This window comes from Capra hircus, chromosome 13, assembly GCF_001704415.2.
Source record: "Capra hircus breed San Clemente chromosome 13, ASM170441v1, whole genome shotgun sequence".
NCBI lineage: Eukaryota > Metazoa > Chordata > Mammalia > Artiodactyla > Bovidae > Capra > Capra hircus.
Window position 1 is genome coordinate 69,667,644 of NC_030820.1, and position 15,071 is coordinate 69,682,714.

Sequence of the window (15,071 nt, forward strand, 5' to 3'; positions counted from 1 at the left end):
ATTGCATGGCAGGTTGGGAAGATGGGAGGACAGGAGGCACAGAGGTGGTAATTATGAGGGGCAGTGAAAGAAAGGAAATATTCATCTTCCATAATGAGAACAGATAATATTTAAAACTGAAAAAAAAGAAAACAAAAGAAATTGCAACTACGAACATTCTGTAAAGCTACAGCTATAAACACCAAAAGAAAGCGCATAAGGAGCTTAAAAGCTTCAGGCAAGGGGAAGCTGGGGGTATGTGGTGGTATCAGGAAAATGCTGTTTTTCATAGGTCTAAAAGAATAATTTGCCGTGTCAAATTATGTGCATGTATAACTTTGATGAAAACAAAAAACTAAATTAAGAAGAAAAAAGCAATGGTGATATTAAGGCCAGAAGTCCCTGCTGGGTACAGAGTTGGGATGAAAAAACCACAAAAGAGTGAAAAGAAAAAAGCCATAAAAAAACGAAAAGAAAAAAACTTCAGACTATTTGTATGATACAGTTGAGAGGTGGGGGAAGTCTTTTTAAGTATGTTAATTTAAGTATAAATAAGCACTTAAGTTTATTTAAAGCTGTTTTAAGACTGGGAGATTATAAAATTTAAAACTTCTAAGAATAAAATAAATAAACAAAACCCCACAGCCATAAAGAAAAAGTCAAAAGCAACACTGGGGAAGCATTTGCACCATATTCTTAACAATCAATTTTTATAAATTAATTAATAAACAAAAAGGCAAAGAGTAACAGAAAGTGGGAGAGCATGAATAAGCAATGCACAGAAAAGAAATATAAACAGCTAATATACATAAAATATATTCACTCTCATTCATAATAATAAGTATAAATTAAAACAAGAGACCATAATTTTGGCTTATTGAATTAGCAGAGACTAAATGGCAAAAACAGGACTGATCAGAGTATGAGAAAAAAAGAGCATTCTCATACACTATGAAAAGGGAGATAAAAGTGTCTTTCTAGAGGGTGTTTTGGAAATATGTATTAAATGTTTTTAAAAATGTACAAAAGAATTTATCCCAAGGAAATAACTGGCAACATTCACAGTGACCGAAAATGATATTCAGAGTTCCTAAAAATGTTGAAAAGTTGGAAACAATCTAAATAAGAGAATATCATTCAAATCATCAAAACTATATTGTAGAAAAATAAAGCAAAAAACTCTATAATATATTAAATAAAAAGGTGAGTTACAATGTAGAATGTAGCATACGATCCCAATTCAAGCAAATCAACAACAAAACTAAATATATGTAGGCACAAAGCAAAGAGACTAAGAAGATAAATGCCCAAGTATGAATGGAGTTTTGAGCTGGTGGTGGTATTAAAAAGTATCGCTATTTTCAAGAGCAACTATAATACTTGGGTAATTTTAAAACAAAATGAGCAATAAGTGATAAAGGAGCTAAATAAAGACACTGGTACTTGGCAAAAGTCTGTTAATCACACTGTTACTCATTTGTGGGGGATCTCTTTAAAAAAATCTTCAAACTAGTAGTTGTATATATTTCAAAAAGATAACTATATAAGAAGCAAGTATTCTGGCAATTCATCTAGTGTGAATTATTAAATACAAAACTGCCTTCTAGTTTTGATATATTCCTCAAAGAAAAAAAATAATGCAAGTCTCAAGAATTCTTTACCTAAAGATCTCCACTACAGGAGAAATTCTTTTAGTGCCTAATCCGATTTCAGAGAATTATTTAGGTAATGTTAAATGTGAGCATAACCCATAGTTAAGTTGGTCGTTTCCTTTAATACTTTTTCTATAAATTCTCCTATGTTATAAGGAGAAACAGAATCTTCAAAGATCAGAATATGTGGATTTGCCATGATGATTCTATAAAAACAAAGAGGTACTCTAAACCTACCAATGCCTTGGCTAATAGTTTCTAAGATCTTGAGAAGTCTTTTAACATTAAGAATAAATTTTAAAAATCCATTTGCCATCTTCAGATTGTTGGCGGATCCCAATGGCTGGAAATGGATTGATATAGTGTAATGTAACAAATGTAGTACCCTCACAGAGCCCAAGCAACCCACATGATACCCCAGGCTTTTCACCTGCATGAGGAATGGAACCTAGGTTCAAGGAATTAGAGGAATACAAACAAGAAAATAAACTGGGATGCCAGAGCTAGTGTGTCATAAAAGCTTAGAGGGCTGGCTGAGAAAAAACATAAAGCATCCCCAAGTTCAACTGTCAGCTGATGCTCTTTTAGCAACTTGATATAGTGATGCTTTCCAGGGTTTATTTTTCTCATCACGGGGCAGGAAGGGGGTTGAGGGGGTAGTAAATACACTATTTTCTTAACCTTCTGTAATGCTATTTGAACTCTGTTTCTTAAGAAAATATAAATAAATATGCAAAATTTATTTTTAAAGCAAAGCAAGGGCTCCTATCATAGGAAATTCACTCTCAAGACACTTAAACCTGGTCATAAGATTCAACTCTGAATTTTGGCCAATCTTTTAAGAGAAGATTCCTTTTCTCTATTTTCTAACACTTTTTTGTTGTTAAAACATAATTTCTGAATGAATCAAAAAGGCGACAAAGAAAAGGAACTGCCTGCAGGACCTGATGCCCAGCTTTGACACAAGGCTCACCTTCTCTGGATGAGATAATCTTCCAGGATGTCGAGACAGCGCACCATCTGCGAGAAGATGAGCACTTTGTGGCCGCCAGCAATCAGCTTAGGGAGCAGTTTATCAATCAGCACCAGCTTCCCTGCAGCCTGGATCATGGCCTGCAGCTGAAAGTCCGGGGCATCGGGGCTGTGAGTTTTCCGGAAGTCCTCCAGAATTTTCTCCTCTGCCCCTGAAAAAGGATGCAACAAAAGTATTCTTTGAACAATCTATATGGGCAAAAGCGACTTTCTGTTTGACAGAGCCTAGAAGAAACGGAATGAACTCTTAGGTCCCAAACCAACAGCCCGTGAGGCATCTGCGGTGTGTGCGTCCCTGGTCCATGCCCTCAACCGTAGGCTCTAGTCAGGGGACGACTGACCTGCAGAGAACACAGGGACTTGCTCTCCTGGGAGTCTGACCAGGTAGAGAAAGGATCTGAAATATCAAGCTGACTCAGGCAAGTAAATAAACCTTCACAGGAAGTTGACAAAAAGGAACTTCCCTGGTGGTCCAGCGGTTGAGAATCCACCCTCCAGTGCAGGGGACGTGGGTTTGATCCCTGACCCTACATGTTGTTGGGCAACTAAGCTCGCACACCGCATCTAGACAGGCCCACGTGCTGCAATTACTGAGCCCATGCCCCACAATAAAAGAAGCCCCCGAGTATCCCAACTAGATAAAGTCTGTGCGCTGCAACAAAGACTCAGCACAGTCTAAATAAACAAAGAAAAATTTTAAAAGCGGACAAAAAGACACACCTCTTGGACATAAACACTAGCGACTGGCAAGCCATGTTTGGATTTAAAATTTCATTAAAAAGTTTTGTTTTAAAAAAAAGCTTCCAACGTGTTCTCTATCCAGTACAGTTAATTGTTAATTTATCTGCAGAGAGTTTTAATCTCATTGCGCCATGATCACTTTTTCAACGAAGTAAGACATCTCCCTGATCCCAAGTGGGAAGTGTGGGCCAAACTGCAGGCCCACAAAGGAGAGCAGTGAGACTCATCATCTGTCTTCTGATGGGCAGAGAACTGGTTCAAAACAGGGCTCTGTGTACTCACTGGCCAGATCACTGACGCAGATCCACTGACCTCTTTGAACCTCAGTTTAATACTTGGTAAAAAGTTCAGAATTCACACGAGTGTCTCATGGGGACTCGATACGCAAGCTGGAAAGGCCTCCCCGCGTCCCCGCTCACCGTTGATCAGGTAGGGGTGGTTGCAGCACTTCCTCAGCTCCATCATGGTGTTGATGAGGTTGGGCATGTTGTGTTGGTTGGCCCCCTTGGTCAGGAAGGAAAAGTTCTTCTCCAGGATGGCACGGTAGTACTTTTTCTGGATATTGGTCAGCTCTACTTCGATGATTGTCTCTTGCTTGGGAGCGAGGTTCTTCTCCACGTCATCTTTCAGCCGCCGAAGCATCATCGGTTTGAGGATAGACTGCAGTTTCTTCACCTGGCCAGGGAAACGAGACCTGTTTACCTGCCCGGATCCCCATTCAGTAATGGTTACTGGGGTGATTCCAACCTTCGCTACAGTCTCTTGAGCATCTAATTGCAGAACTGCGGCAGCTGACTAAACGTAAGGTCAAGCCTGATGCCTGAACACAGGAGCTTACAGGGGGACTGAAAGGAAAAAAGGGATCTGGTTTTGATTCGTAAGCAATTACTGAGAACTCACGTGGGAATCTTATAAGAATAAAGGGAGAAAGACACAAAGGACAGGACCTCTTCTCCAGGATGGAGAAAACAAACCTCTCTCTCTGACATGCACTTGTATGGAGCAATTGCCTGAGGACTATTTTCAGGCATGTTAGGAGGCACAAGTGATATATTACAAGGGGAAGATGTATATGCTGAAAGAACAGAGTAAGAAGCAGAGGGAATCTGGGGGTGGGTCAAATGGATGAAGGTGGTCAAAAGGTACATACTGCCAGGTATAAAATGAGTAAGTCCCGGGGATGTAACAGACAGCAAAGAGACTACTGTTAGTAATACCATATTGTATATGTGAAAGCTGCTAAGAGTAAACCTTAAGACTTCTCATCACTAGAATAAAATTTACATATGTATGGGGAGGCAACTAGATTTATTGCTGTGATAACTTTAATACATACTACTATATCACTTTACTATACTACATACATTGAATTGTTACAAAACACATCCGAAACTAATATAGTGTTGTATGTCATTTATATCTCAATTAAAAAAAAAAAAGCAGAGGCAATCTGGAAGTGCATTCCTCTCATATCTAAATAAAAGCAGCCAACAAGTTTGGGGGTAGTGACATAAACAGGGAATGCGGTAAAGTGACACCTCCCACTGCATCAGGCAAGCTGTCATCTCAGGGGCACTTCCAGCCTGACAGTCTTCTTTGCTATGATTTGTGTGTTCTTGCCCTAAAAGACCAGGCCTGGACAGCAGATCTCTATGCACTTGACTGCACTGGCAAGATGACTTGCTCACTCTCCCAAGAAGAGGGCAGAGATGGGATTCAAAGTCAAGGTACCTGAGTTCACCCTGAGCTAAAACCTGAGACCAGTAAGATTAATGCTGGTGGGAAAGTAAGAGGCAAGTGCAAAAGATCAAGTTATAAAGAGCTGTTCAAAAATTTCAAAAGGGTAGATTCCTCACAAATAAGCTGTCGGTTGTCCCAATGCTTCCTGCTGAAATAAAGTGATTTCTAGAGAGTCTGATTTAAAGGAGTTACTGGAGCAGGTTTTAAACAACAAGGAATAGGCTTTACTTTGTAACCAGATGCTTTCTAAAACTTCTATTTTACTGGGATTTAAAACATACAGACATTTGGGGCCATTTTTGTGGCTTTTCCCTAACAAACCCCAATCTTCAATCTAATCCATTTAATGAACGCTTTATTTTAGCAACCACGGAACTTAGGTATGTAATCCCCCACAGGGATAAGGAATTACTACGTAAGAACCCACAGGGGAAAGACACAGCTAGGGACTTGTTAAAAGACAGGGACAAATGCCAAGTCTGCCACATGCTGGGTTCAGTGTTCGCCCTTCACTTGGTTCGTACCTTGAATCATTTAGAGTATACTATATGCCAGACACTGTGCTGGTCAATACAACAAACACAACTTGGGAGGAGATGTGGGCCTTGTCCTCAAGGAGGTCATTGTCTAGGAAGAAGAGAAAACGCATACCACAAAATAAGTGCAATGGGAGAAGAGGAAGCATTTCTAATGGCCCAAAAATGGAGAGAGGGCTGGAGGTGGCTTTGCAAAGATCAATAGATACTGCAAACGTCAAGAAGGGGAATGAAGTTTGATTACTCACTGCTCTCAAAGTCTGACTCGTCGCTGAAGTAGAAACAAACAGATTGGAACCACAGCGTGTACTCTCAAGACATCTGTTAGTGAAATTCCCAAACTTTCTCCATTCCCAAATTCTCTGCCCCAACCCACTCTCACGCCACTGCTAGATTAATTTAGCAGAACTAATTGTGTCGTTGCCTCAGTCAAAGCCTTGTGTTGCTTTTCTAATGCTCACCAAATCCTTCAACCTGTCTTTCAAGATGTTCCCACAATATAGTGCTAAACTCCTCCGGCTTCATACTCCACAGTTCATCCCCAGCTCAGCCAGATGATCCCCCTACCACTGAATAAATTCCATGGCTGCTGCTGATTGCTTTTTTTTCCCATGCAAAGTAGTCATTATCACCTCTCTCTCTGCCTAATGAAAACTTACCCACCCTTTAAAGTTTATTCTCCAACTGTACTCTCTCCATGCAGTTGTTCCAAAGTCCTAACAGATGTGACCTTTCTCGCCTTTAAAGTCTTCAGCTCTGTTCATTGTTCCTCTTGTGACCCTTACACCTGTCTGCCTTATTTCTGTAATGTCCAGTGGAGATTCCTACACATCGTAGATAGATATTTATTAATGTTGGTTTGTTTCTAAACAGCTTTGAGTCCAATAAGCTAGACTCAGGACCACATCTTTGAAAACAGGAAATTGAGTTGATCTGGACAAAACTGGACTGACCAACTACTCTAGTGTACACCTGCCTTCTGTTCCTCACTATCTGTGTATTTGGTTGTACTCAAGAAAATGAGCCTGGAAACATGTTGCAGGTGGTGGAGGAGGAAGGGCGAAGGATGAAGGAAGCAGAGGAGGAGGGAAGCATGGCCCTGAGGGCAGACGATGAACAAAATCACTGAAGTTATTTATACATGAGATTAGTGAAAGCCAAGAGGCTGGAGATTAGGTATTTTGGATGCAGATTCATTTATTGTTTGGATAGAAACTGCTAATGATCAGTTGATCCTCCTCCACATAAATTAAATAAAGGAGGCGATGCTCATTTCACCAGGGGTGTGAGAACTGGCTAACTCCTGTCCCCATGGTGACTTTGTTTTTCCCTTGATGGTGAAGGTAGTGATCACCTTGACTCCTCCAATCCTTCAGGCCCCTATTTACCTGTTCCTCTGTCTTCAGATCTCCAAACTCCTCCAAGAAAGCAGTCTCTGAAGGGAACTGCGATGGCTCCAGGAAGTTGAGCAGACTGAAGAGCTCCTCCACCGAGTTTTGCAAGGGCGTCCCCGTGAGCAGCACCTTATGCTCCTGCACAAATTCATAGCACGGGGAACAGGTTTGAGCTGCCAAGACAGCAGGTTTGGGTGGGAAAGTGACGCCAAGGCCTCTTGGGCTCAATTTGGGGGCAATTTTGTTTTTGCTTTTATGACAACATCGAGTGATAACATCAACAAACAGATCAACCTTCCTTTCACATCCCTGAGTCCAGCAGCAATTCCATGTTAGTTAAAGCACCCATTCACTCATTCACATTCTGGAGGGCCTGCTAGCCACAGACTGGGCACTGTGCCAAGGCAGTAATGTTCAAGGCTATCATCTTTGGTACCAGATCATTCAGGGACCTGGAAACAAGCCAAAACAACTTACATTTCCAGGTCACAAACGCCATGGTACTTAAGATGCCCCTGGGTCCCTCTGGGAGTCAATCTGTGGCAAAGGTCAAATTGCTGACCCAGTTTATAACAGCAACAACAAAAATTTGATTCCTGCACCACTGGAGCTACAAAGGGCAAGAAGAAAATCTAGGGTAAACAGACGGTGCACAAGCAAGCTGCATGCAGATGGCTAAAGAACGCTTCCTCCACTGTGAACAGGAGGGGACTGTGTTCACAGAAAGAGCTCGCCAACTCTCACCAGGGCCATGAGCTTCAGGCCCTCCAGAAGCTTGCAGTTCCTGTTCTTCAACCTGTGGGCTTCATCGATGATCACACAGCTCCAGTGAATCTTCTTCAGCTCTGGGCAGTCTGCCAGGATCATCTCAAATGTTGTAATGACAACATGGAACTTGAAGACGCCTGACAGGGGGTTTCCCTGAGGATGACACAAGCCAAGGCAGAGCTTTACACATGGCTGGAGAGCGCAGCTGCCGGGTTACAAGCTGGACTGGAGAAGGTGGCAAATAGATGGTCAGACCTAGGTGAGAGGCCAGTAAGCACAATCTTCCTCTTTGAGAAGAGAAAGAAGAGGAGAATCAAACCAGCTGTTTCGACAAGAGAGAGATCCCGTTAATTCAAAGAAACAAAAATCAAGATAGCATGTACCCCCACAAAAGCGAGATGATAGAGTATGGAAGGCCAAGCAAGGAAGCTTTTTGTTCATTACTTGCCATGATAAGGAAAGCTGATGGGTGTTGATCCACATGTTCCTAGCCAGCAGGTGGTCTAAACCACACAGAGCTTGAATGCCCAAAGAAAACCCTCTTTGCTAGTTTTCAGGCAGAATTAGTTTCACCTTGTAACTTGGGTTCTAGAACAGATTTAACATGATGATCCTGATTCACCTGGGACAAGTGCTACCAGGCAGGACATACTTTTGTCTTTCCGTTTGTCTTACTGCTACCATCACATTTAAAAAGCAGAGCTGCATCACATTAGAGCACATCTTAAATTTCTCCTGGGTGTCTCCTGCTGCCTGTGAAAACTATGGTATGAGCCCTGCCTCTCCTGTGACTGAATTCATTTAATTTTTACCTTCTTTATGAAAACCAATGCTCTGGACAAGCCTATAAGGATAATGAGCAAAGTGCTTATATTTAACAAAATCTTCTTGCAAAATCCTGCTGTGCTTTAAGCTATTTGTTTTTTCTTTATGCTTTAACCTCAAATCCGTTAACCTCCTCTCTCTCCAAACTCCCTGGCTGAGGATCCTTCCTCTGTTTACAAATCCCTCTGCTCACTTTCTTCACTGAGCACATGGCAATTCAGATAAAATTTTCTGCATGTAAAAGCAACTTTGTAAGCCAACCAAGAAGCCAAGCTTTCGGTGTCCTAAAAAGAGCCTCTGGTGTATGTCAGAGTGGAAAGTATGCCCTTCAGTTCTGCGTTTCATCACAGATGAAGTTACCAGGGAGGAGGGAGACGTCTGCCTCAATAAGTACGTGACTCTACGGAGTAAACCAACAGTAACTCCACGCAGGGCATTGGACTCTGGAGGACAAGGCGGGGAGAGGCTGCTGTGAGCATGATGGCAAGCTGCCCTGGGCCTCTGCGATGAGCGGGGGGCCTACCTGCGCGTCTCTGTACACCATCTCGTACTGCTGGATCATCTGCCTGCTGATTTGGCTGCCGTGGTACACGATGGCGTTCATCTCTGTCCACGTCCGGAACTCCCGCTCCCAGTTGGTGATGGTGGAGAGTGGGGCGATGATGAGGAAAGGGCCGTGGATGCCCCTGAGGAATATTTCTGAAAGGAACGTGATGGACTGGATGGTTTTCCCTAGGCCCATCTCATCGGCCAAAATGCAGTTTTTCCTGCAGAGTAAGAAACAGACCATTCATCGTCAATGTCAGAAAGAGGCGGAGGTTGGTTACAATGAAAAAGATACTACAGAAGCGTACCTTGACCTGTAAGGTCATCAGTGGAGGTTTTATCAGCATTTTCCAGAGATGCAACTGAGGCAAGTTTCCATTATCGTTATTTACACCCTGCCTACTTCCAGAAGGGAACTATTGCAACTTGTGAGAAAATACATGAGATGCATCGATTCAAATGGATACTAAAGATACTAAAAATTAAAATAATAATGCGGCAAGGAGAAAATTATAAAATGCCTCAAATCTACGCCAGTTCTCTACCTGACAAATTTCATGGAAGCTAAGGCAGAAACAGAAACACAAGTTAACACGATTCTCATTGTCTATCACCTGTGTTATCAAAGGACAGACTTTCAACCCCTACCCTAACTTCTGTGTCAGAGTGAAAACGCTGGTCTCTTGAGGTGACCCAGAATCATGGACTGCACACAGTGGTCATCTCTGAAGCTGTGGCCCCTGTTCAGTCTCGCTCATCACTGCACAGGTGGGCAACCCCAGACCTGCCGTGTTTCAGTGAGCTCTGTGAGTGACAGAGACAAGGTTGGAACACAGGTCTCCAGAGTGCCAGCTTGGTATGTGTTCCACTTCATGTGGTCTTTAAAATCAATGCTAGATTGTTAATCAGATCTTAACCCATCTTTCTCAGATGTCATCTGCTTCACCTAGATTCTCACAGGGACTGAAGCTCAGGGTTGAAAACGACAAGTCGAGGCCATCCATGGCTCACAAACAGATAGTGGAGTTGGGACTAGAATGCAGATTCATTCACCTTTAGAGGCACTTTGTGTTAAAGATTTGGGAGATAAAAACACAGTTTTAAAGGATCTTTGGGGTTTTGTTTCATTTAGGTTGAGCCCAACCTTCTGACAAAGGAAATAAAAGAACAATGTTGATGACATCTAAAGATCATTACTCTCTGGTAATGAGAGAAACCAAACCAAACCAAACCGGACATGACAAACAGAAGTCCTGGTATGTCTGATGTACAGAGATCACCCACTAAACTGATGGCTCCATTGCACTCCTCCACCACTCAGCTATCGCCCCTTTATGCTGGCTAAGCCCACCATCTCCCTCCTGGCACAAATGTTTGGTAGAAAGATCAGCCCTGAAGACAGGACTGGTTCTGGTTCCACACCTGTTATACCAGTTAAAAAGAAGCCAGTTCATCCCCTCCAGCTGGTACTCCCGGAGCTGGTTACTGTTCTTATACTCTCGAGACTTCTCAAGTTTCTGCCAGGAGTCTGAAGCGGGTCGCTCCTAGGGGAGGGAGGGCAGAAAACACAAGACACAGAGCAATGTCTCAGCAGCACGGTGTGGAGAGGGATGCGGGGGGGAAGGTGGCGAAACTCACACCACCACCCTAGAGCTACCTGCAGACTGAAGCTGCTATCTTCTGACTGACGAGCAGGCCCTGTATTTTCTAGATTTCAGCAGATTACACTAAGAACATCTCTATAAAATTTGCAAGCAATTAATGAAGAAGAGAAACAGATTCACCTAAAATCTTGGTTAAGTGTTATATTGCTTTACTGAGACTCTTAGAAATCACTCCCACTTACATTTTAATTTCCCTACAAGCCGGCACCAAGGTTTTTAGTTTTCTATAGATAGAATTTTTTGTTATTTGTCCCTGTGGTATCAGTTCAGGAAAGTATGGTGGGTCAAATATTTTGTTGATGAGTTTCTAAAGCTAAAAAGCCTATATAATCGAAATTATAAATTCCTTAAATTCGCCATAAAGGTAAGAGCAATCTTACTGCTTTACTTTTCAATATGAAACACCAATTTCTAAATGTAACTGATCTCTGTTTATATGAAACGCCATTTTTAGCATATATTAAGTTCTAATATATCCAGGGAGCTATATCCAGAGTCTTCATTCTGTTCCACTAAACTGTCTCACGCTACAGTAAAATCACACTTTTGAATTACTATAGCTCTACATCTGATGGGGAATTATTTTTCAAAAATGTCTTGGCTATTTTTCAATTTAGTATTCTGTGCAACTGTAGAATCAATGTCAAATTCCTTTAAGTTTCTATTGGAATTTCTAATCTGGGGAAATTTAAAATTTTTAAGTATTAAGTCTGCCCATCTAAAAACTTTGTTTATTTAGGTTTTAATTATTTGGACATAGATTTGATTATTTTGCTTCTAGACAAATTGAGCCCCTAGACTGACACTTTTAAGGTCTCAAAAAAAAAAAAAATCTTAGCTATGTCTGTAGTTACATTGAGAATTTTGAGACTGCAGCTTTTCTAACAGCAATTTTAGTTTGTGAGTTTTACTTTGGGGTATTACAGAAAGTTTACTCCTAAAATATGTTATTATCTAAAACTAAGCCATTTGCATGTGAGATTTAATAAAATATCCCCAATCATATTGTATCATTGATATATGGAGGTAAATATAATGGTTCAATCTGTCCAGACTACTGAAAATGTGGAAATTTTCAGAAACTTACATACCACAACGTAACCTACAAAATTACGATAGCTGTAGTTAGGCTAAGCTCCTTGAAATACAACTCTGTTGAATATTACTATCAGCACATAGGTACAAGGTGCTTTTAGAAATGTTGCTGCTGCTGCTACTAAGTCGCTTCAGTCGTGTCTGACTCTGTGCGACCACACAGACGGCAGCCCACCAGGCTCCCCCGTCCCTGGGATTCTCCAGGCAAGAACACTGGAGTGGGTTGCCATTTCCTTCTCCAATGCATGAAAGCGAAAAGTGAAAGTGAAGTCGCTCAGTCCTGTCCAACTCTTAGCGACCCCATGGACTGCAGCCTACCAGGCTCCTCCGCCCATGGGATTTTCCAGGCAAGAGTACTGGAGTGGGTGCCATTGCCTTCTCCATTTAGAAATGTAAGGGAAAATAATTTATTATGTCAAAAAAAATTTTTTAAGAGAAAGCTTTTAAGCCAATATATTCTCTTATAAACTCTCTTGCTCTGTTCCCTTAATTACATTCTTATCCCCTAGGAATCATTCAGCCTGGCTTCCTGAAGTTCATGTAACTCATTTTAATGGCACTCTACCCGACACTATGGGGAGACTTTCTGGAATGTTCCTCATCTCTAGAGACCGAAGGGGCTCACTTTTAGCATCACAGATACTGTAGAATAGACTTTCACTGCAGGTTTCTACTTTGCTGACCTGGTAGCACTCCAGATACAGAGGCATCACACACTAATCTAGTCCCTCCTCTGGGTTTTTCCGCTTTCTCCAGATTTTAGTTTTACATCACCTACTGCCCAGAAACTTCAGCGATCTAAGGATGAGACTTGAAATCAGCTAGAAGTTACCGATGCTTAGTCTGGCAGGCTCCTCAGTGGTATCACAGGCGACAGACAAGCGCCTACCGCAGGGCTCCAAAACCTTTAGTGGCTATTATTAAATTCAAAAGAGAATTGATATTTCAAGTCTCCAAGGTGGGTCTTGACTATTAAATGACTGCTACTCTCTTTGCAAAGTTGTTACTGACACTCATGTCTCACTCTCCCAAAAACAAGCAACCAATTTTTAGCCAAAAAGCTTTTAGGGATAGGATGTCCTAGTCATTAAGACAAGCGGTATAAAAACAACAATAAGGAACTGGATAACAGTTTTTCATATAAAAACGTGATTTTTTTTGGGGGGGGGCAAGATTTCCTGGTGGCCTAGTAGTTAGGACTCTGCACCCCCACTGCAGGGAGCACAGATTTGATCCCTGGTCAGGGAACTAAGACCTTGCACACCACGCAGTGTGCCTGCCCGCACCCCCCCCCCCCCCCCCCCACAAAAAAAGTGACTTAGAAAAAAAACAAACTGATCATTCCAGTCTTTAGCCATCTTTAACATCTCTGATTCTCTTCCCAAGTTAGTTACACCTTAACTGAGCTCTATCCCAATTCTGCCTCTTTTTAATTACTAGGTACCCCGTGACATTCCTGCAGCTTGGTGGTAATAAGCCAGAATCAGAAAAACTAACCAATTCAACACATATGGAAAACTTATGTTTTCTCTGCCAAGTCCGAGGGATCTTTTGATAAAGGAGCGTTTAAGAGTATTCTGAGTAAAAGCAAAGAATAAAACCAAAGAAAAGAGATCACTGATGAAGAGATAAGAAACAGGAAACAAAAAAGATATCGAGAACTTACGGAGCTTCTTTCCCAAGCCAGGCAGTTCTTACACCTTCTATCTTACCGACCCCACATGACAGTCATACACCAAGAAAACAAAGCTCATAACCAAGCTTCTTAAATGTCACATCCATCAAACTAGAGCCCAGACCTAAAGCTGACCCAGTGCTAGCAAAGCGTGATGTGGGCAGAAACATACTCTGAACCCCAGTTCCAATGGGCACAACCCACAGTAAGATGCCACAGAAACCACTCAGGAGAACCGCCTGGGGGACACCCCGGATCGTGGCATTACAAGAGACACCAGATAGTGACGTGGGTACGTTACCACGTGCTTGATTTCGGGGAGCACTTGCAGAGATTCGAATTCTTTAACTTTGGCAGGATCCACGTCCTCCTCCAGTTCCCACGTGCTTTCTTCGTAAGGCAGTGAGCACCACTTCACCAGGTAATGCGTCACCTCCTGGAGGCAAAAGGGAGAGGCACTGATGTTCTTTCTACTTCGTTAGAGCAATCAATCCTGCACTGAGGACCTAGGAAACCCTCCCTATGATACGGCAAACAAAGGCCATTGAAACAGAGGCCACGTGTTGACAAAACACGAGACAAGCAAGGAAGACACTTTGGAAGAGTTACAACAGAAACACCCACCTCTCCGGTTTCTGCATCCTTGGTGTGGGCCACCTCTAAGATGCGATCGACCTCCACATAGTCTGGGTTGAACAAGTCTTCGTCAGGCTAAGGCAAATGGGAAAGAAGAGCTCCAGCACCCAGTGTTTTATCTTTAAGTGATCCCCCCAACCTGGGCTCTATCGGGGAATGCAGAATGAAAAGGTCTGCTTGAGTTTAATTAGGTCCCATTTGTTTATTTTTATTTCCATGACTCTAGGAAGTGGGTCAAAGAGGATCTAGGTGCAATTTATGTCAAAGACTGTTCTAAGTTGTCCTCTAAGAGTTTTATAGTTTCTGGCCTTACACTGAGGTCTTTAATCCACTTTGAATTTATTTTTGAGTATGATATTAGAAAGTAATCTAACTTCATTCTTTTATATAAAAGAATGCCCAGTTTCCCAAGCACTACTTATTGAAGAGGCTGTCTTAGAACACTGTAAAGCAATTACATTCCAATAAATTTAAAAACAACAACAAAAAAAGGAGGCAACTCACCAACTTTTCTCATTGTCCCCAAATCCTGCCCTTCAGGACTACATTTAAAGGCACAACCACATCTTCCAGGTTGCACCAGGGGTAAGGATTTCCTATTGGTCATTTCAGTGCATGCATACTAAGTCACTCAGTCGTGCCCAACTCTTTGGACTACAGCCTGCCAGGTTCCTCTGGCCATGGAATTCTCCAGGCAAGAACACTGGAATGGGTTGTCGTGCCCTCCTCCAGGGTTATTAAGTACTGAGCAAAAATCAGCACAAAGAGGATTTCCAGAGATAACCCAC

The 15,071-nt window shown here is 42.1% G+C and overlaps 1 protein-coding gene across 2 annotated transcripts in view; it reads right to left on the reverse strand.

Annotated features, from left to right (window-relative positions):
- The window catches only part of CHD6 (chromodomain helicase DNA binding protein 6), a 203,451-nt gene that overhangs the window by 74,751 nt on the left and 113,629 nt on the right, over positions 1-15,071 (reverse strand). For both annotated transcript variants that reach the window (XM_018057882.1, XM_018057884.1), the window contains 8 exons: positions 14,272-14,358; positions 13,949-14,083; positions 10,636-10,757; positions 9,191-9,434; positions 7,819-7,995; positions 7,069-7,212; positions 3,824-4,079; positions 2,605-2,815 (listed from right to left, as the gene is read on the reverse strand). In XM_018057882.1, the coding sequence (XP_017913371.1) occupies positions 2,605-2,815; positions 3,824-4,079; positions 7,069-7,212; positions 7,819-7,995; positions 9,191-9,434; positions 10,636-10,757; positions 13,949-14,083; positions 14,272-14,358 (1,376 nt within the window). The remainder of the gene's footprint in view (positions 1-2,604; positions 2,816-3,823; positions 4,080-7,068; positions 7,213-7,818; positions 7,996-9,190; positions 9,435-10,635; positions 10,758-13,948; positions 14,084-14,271; positions 14,359-15,071) is intronic.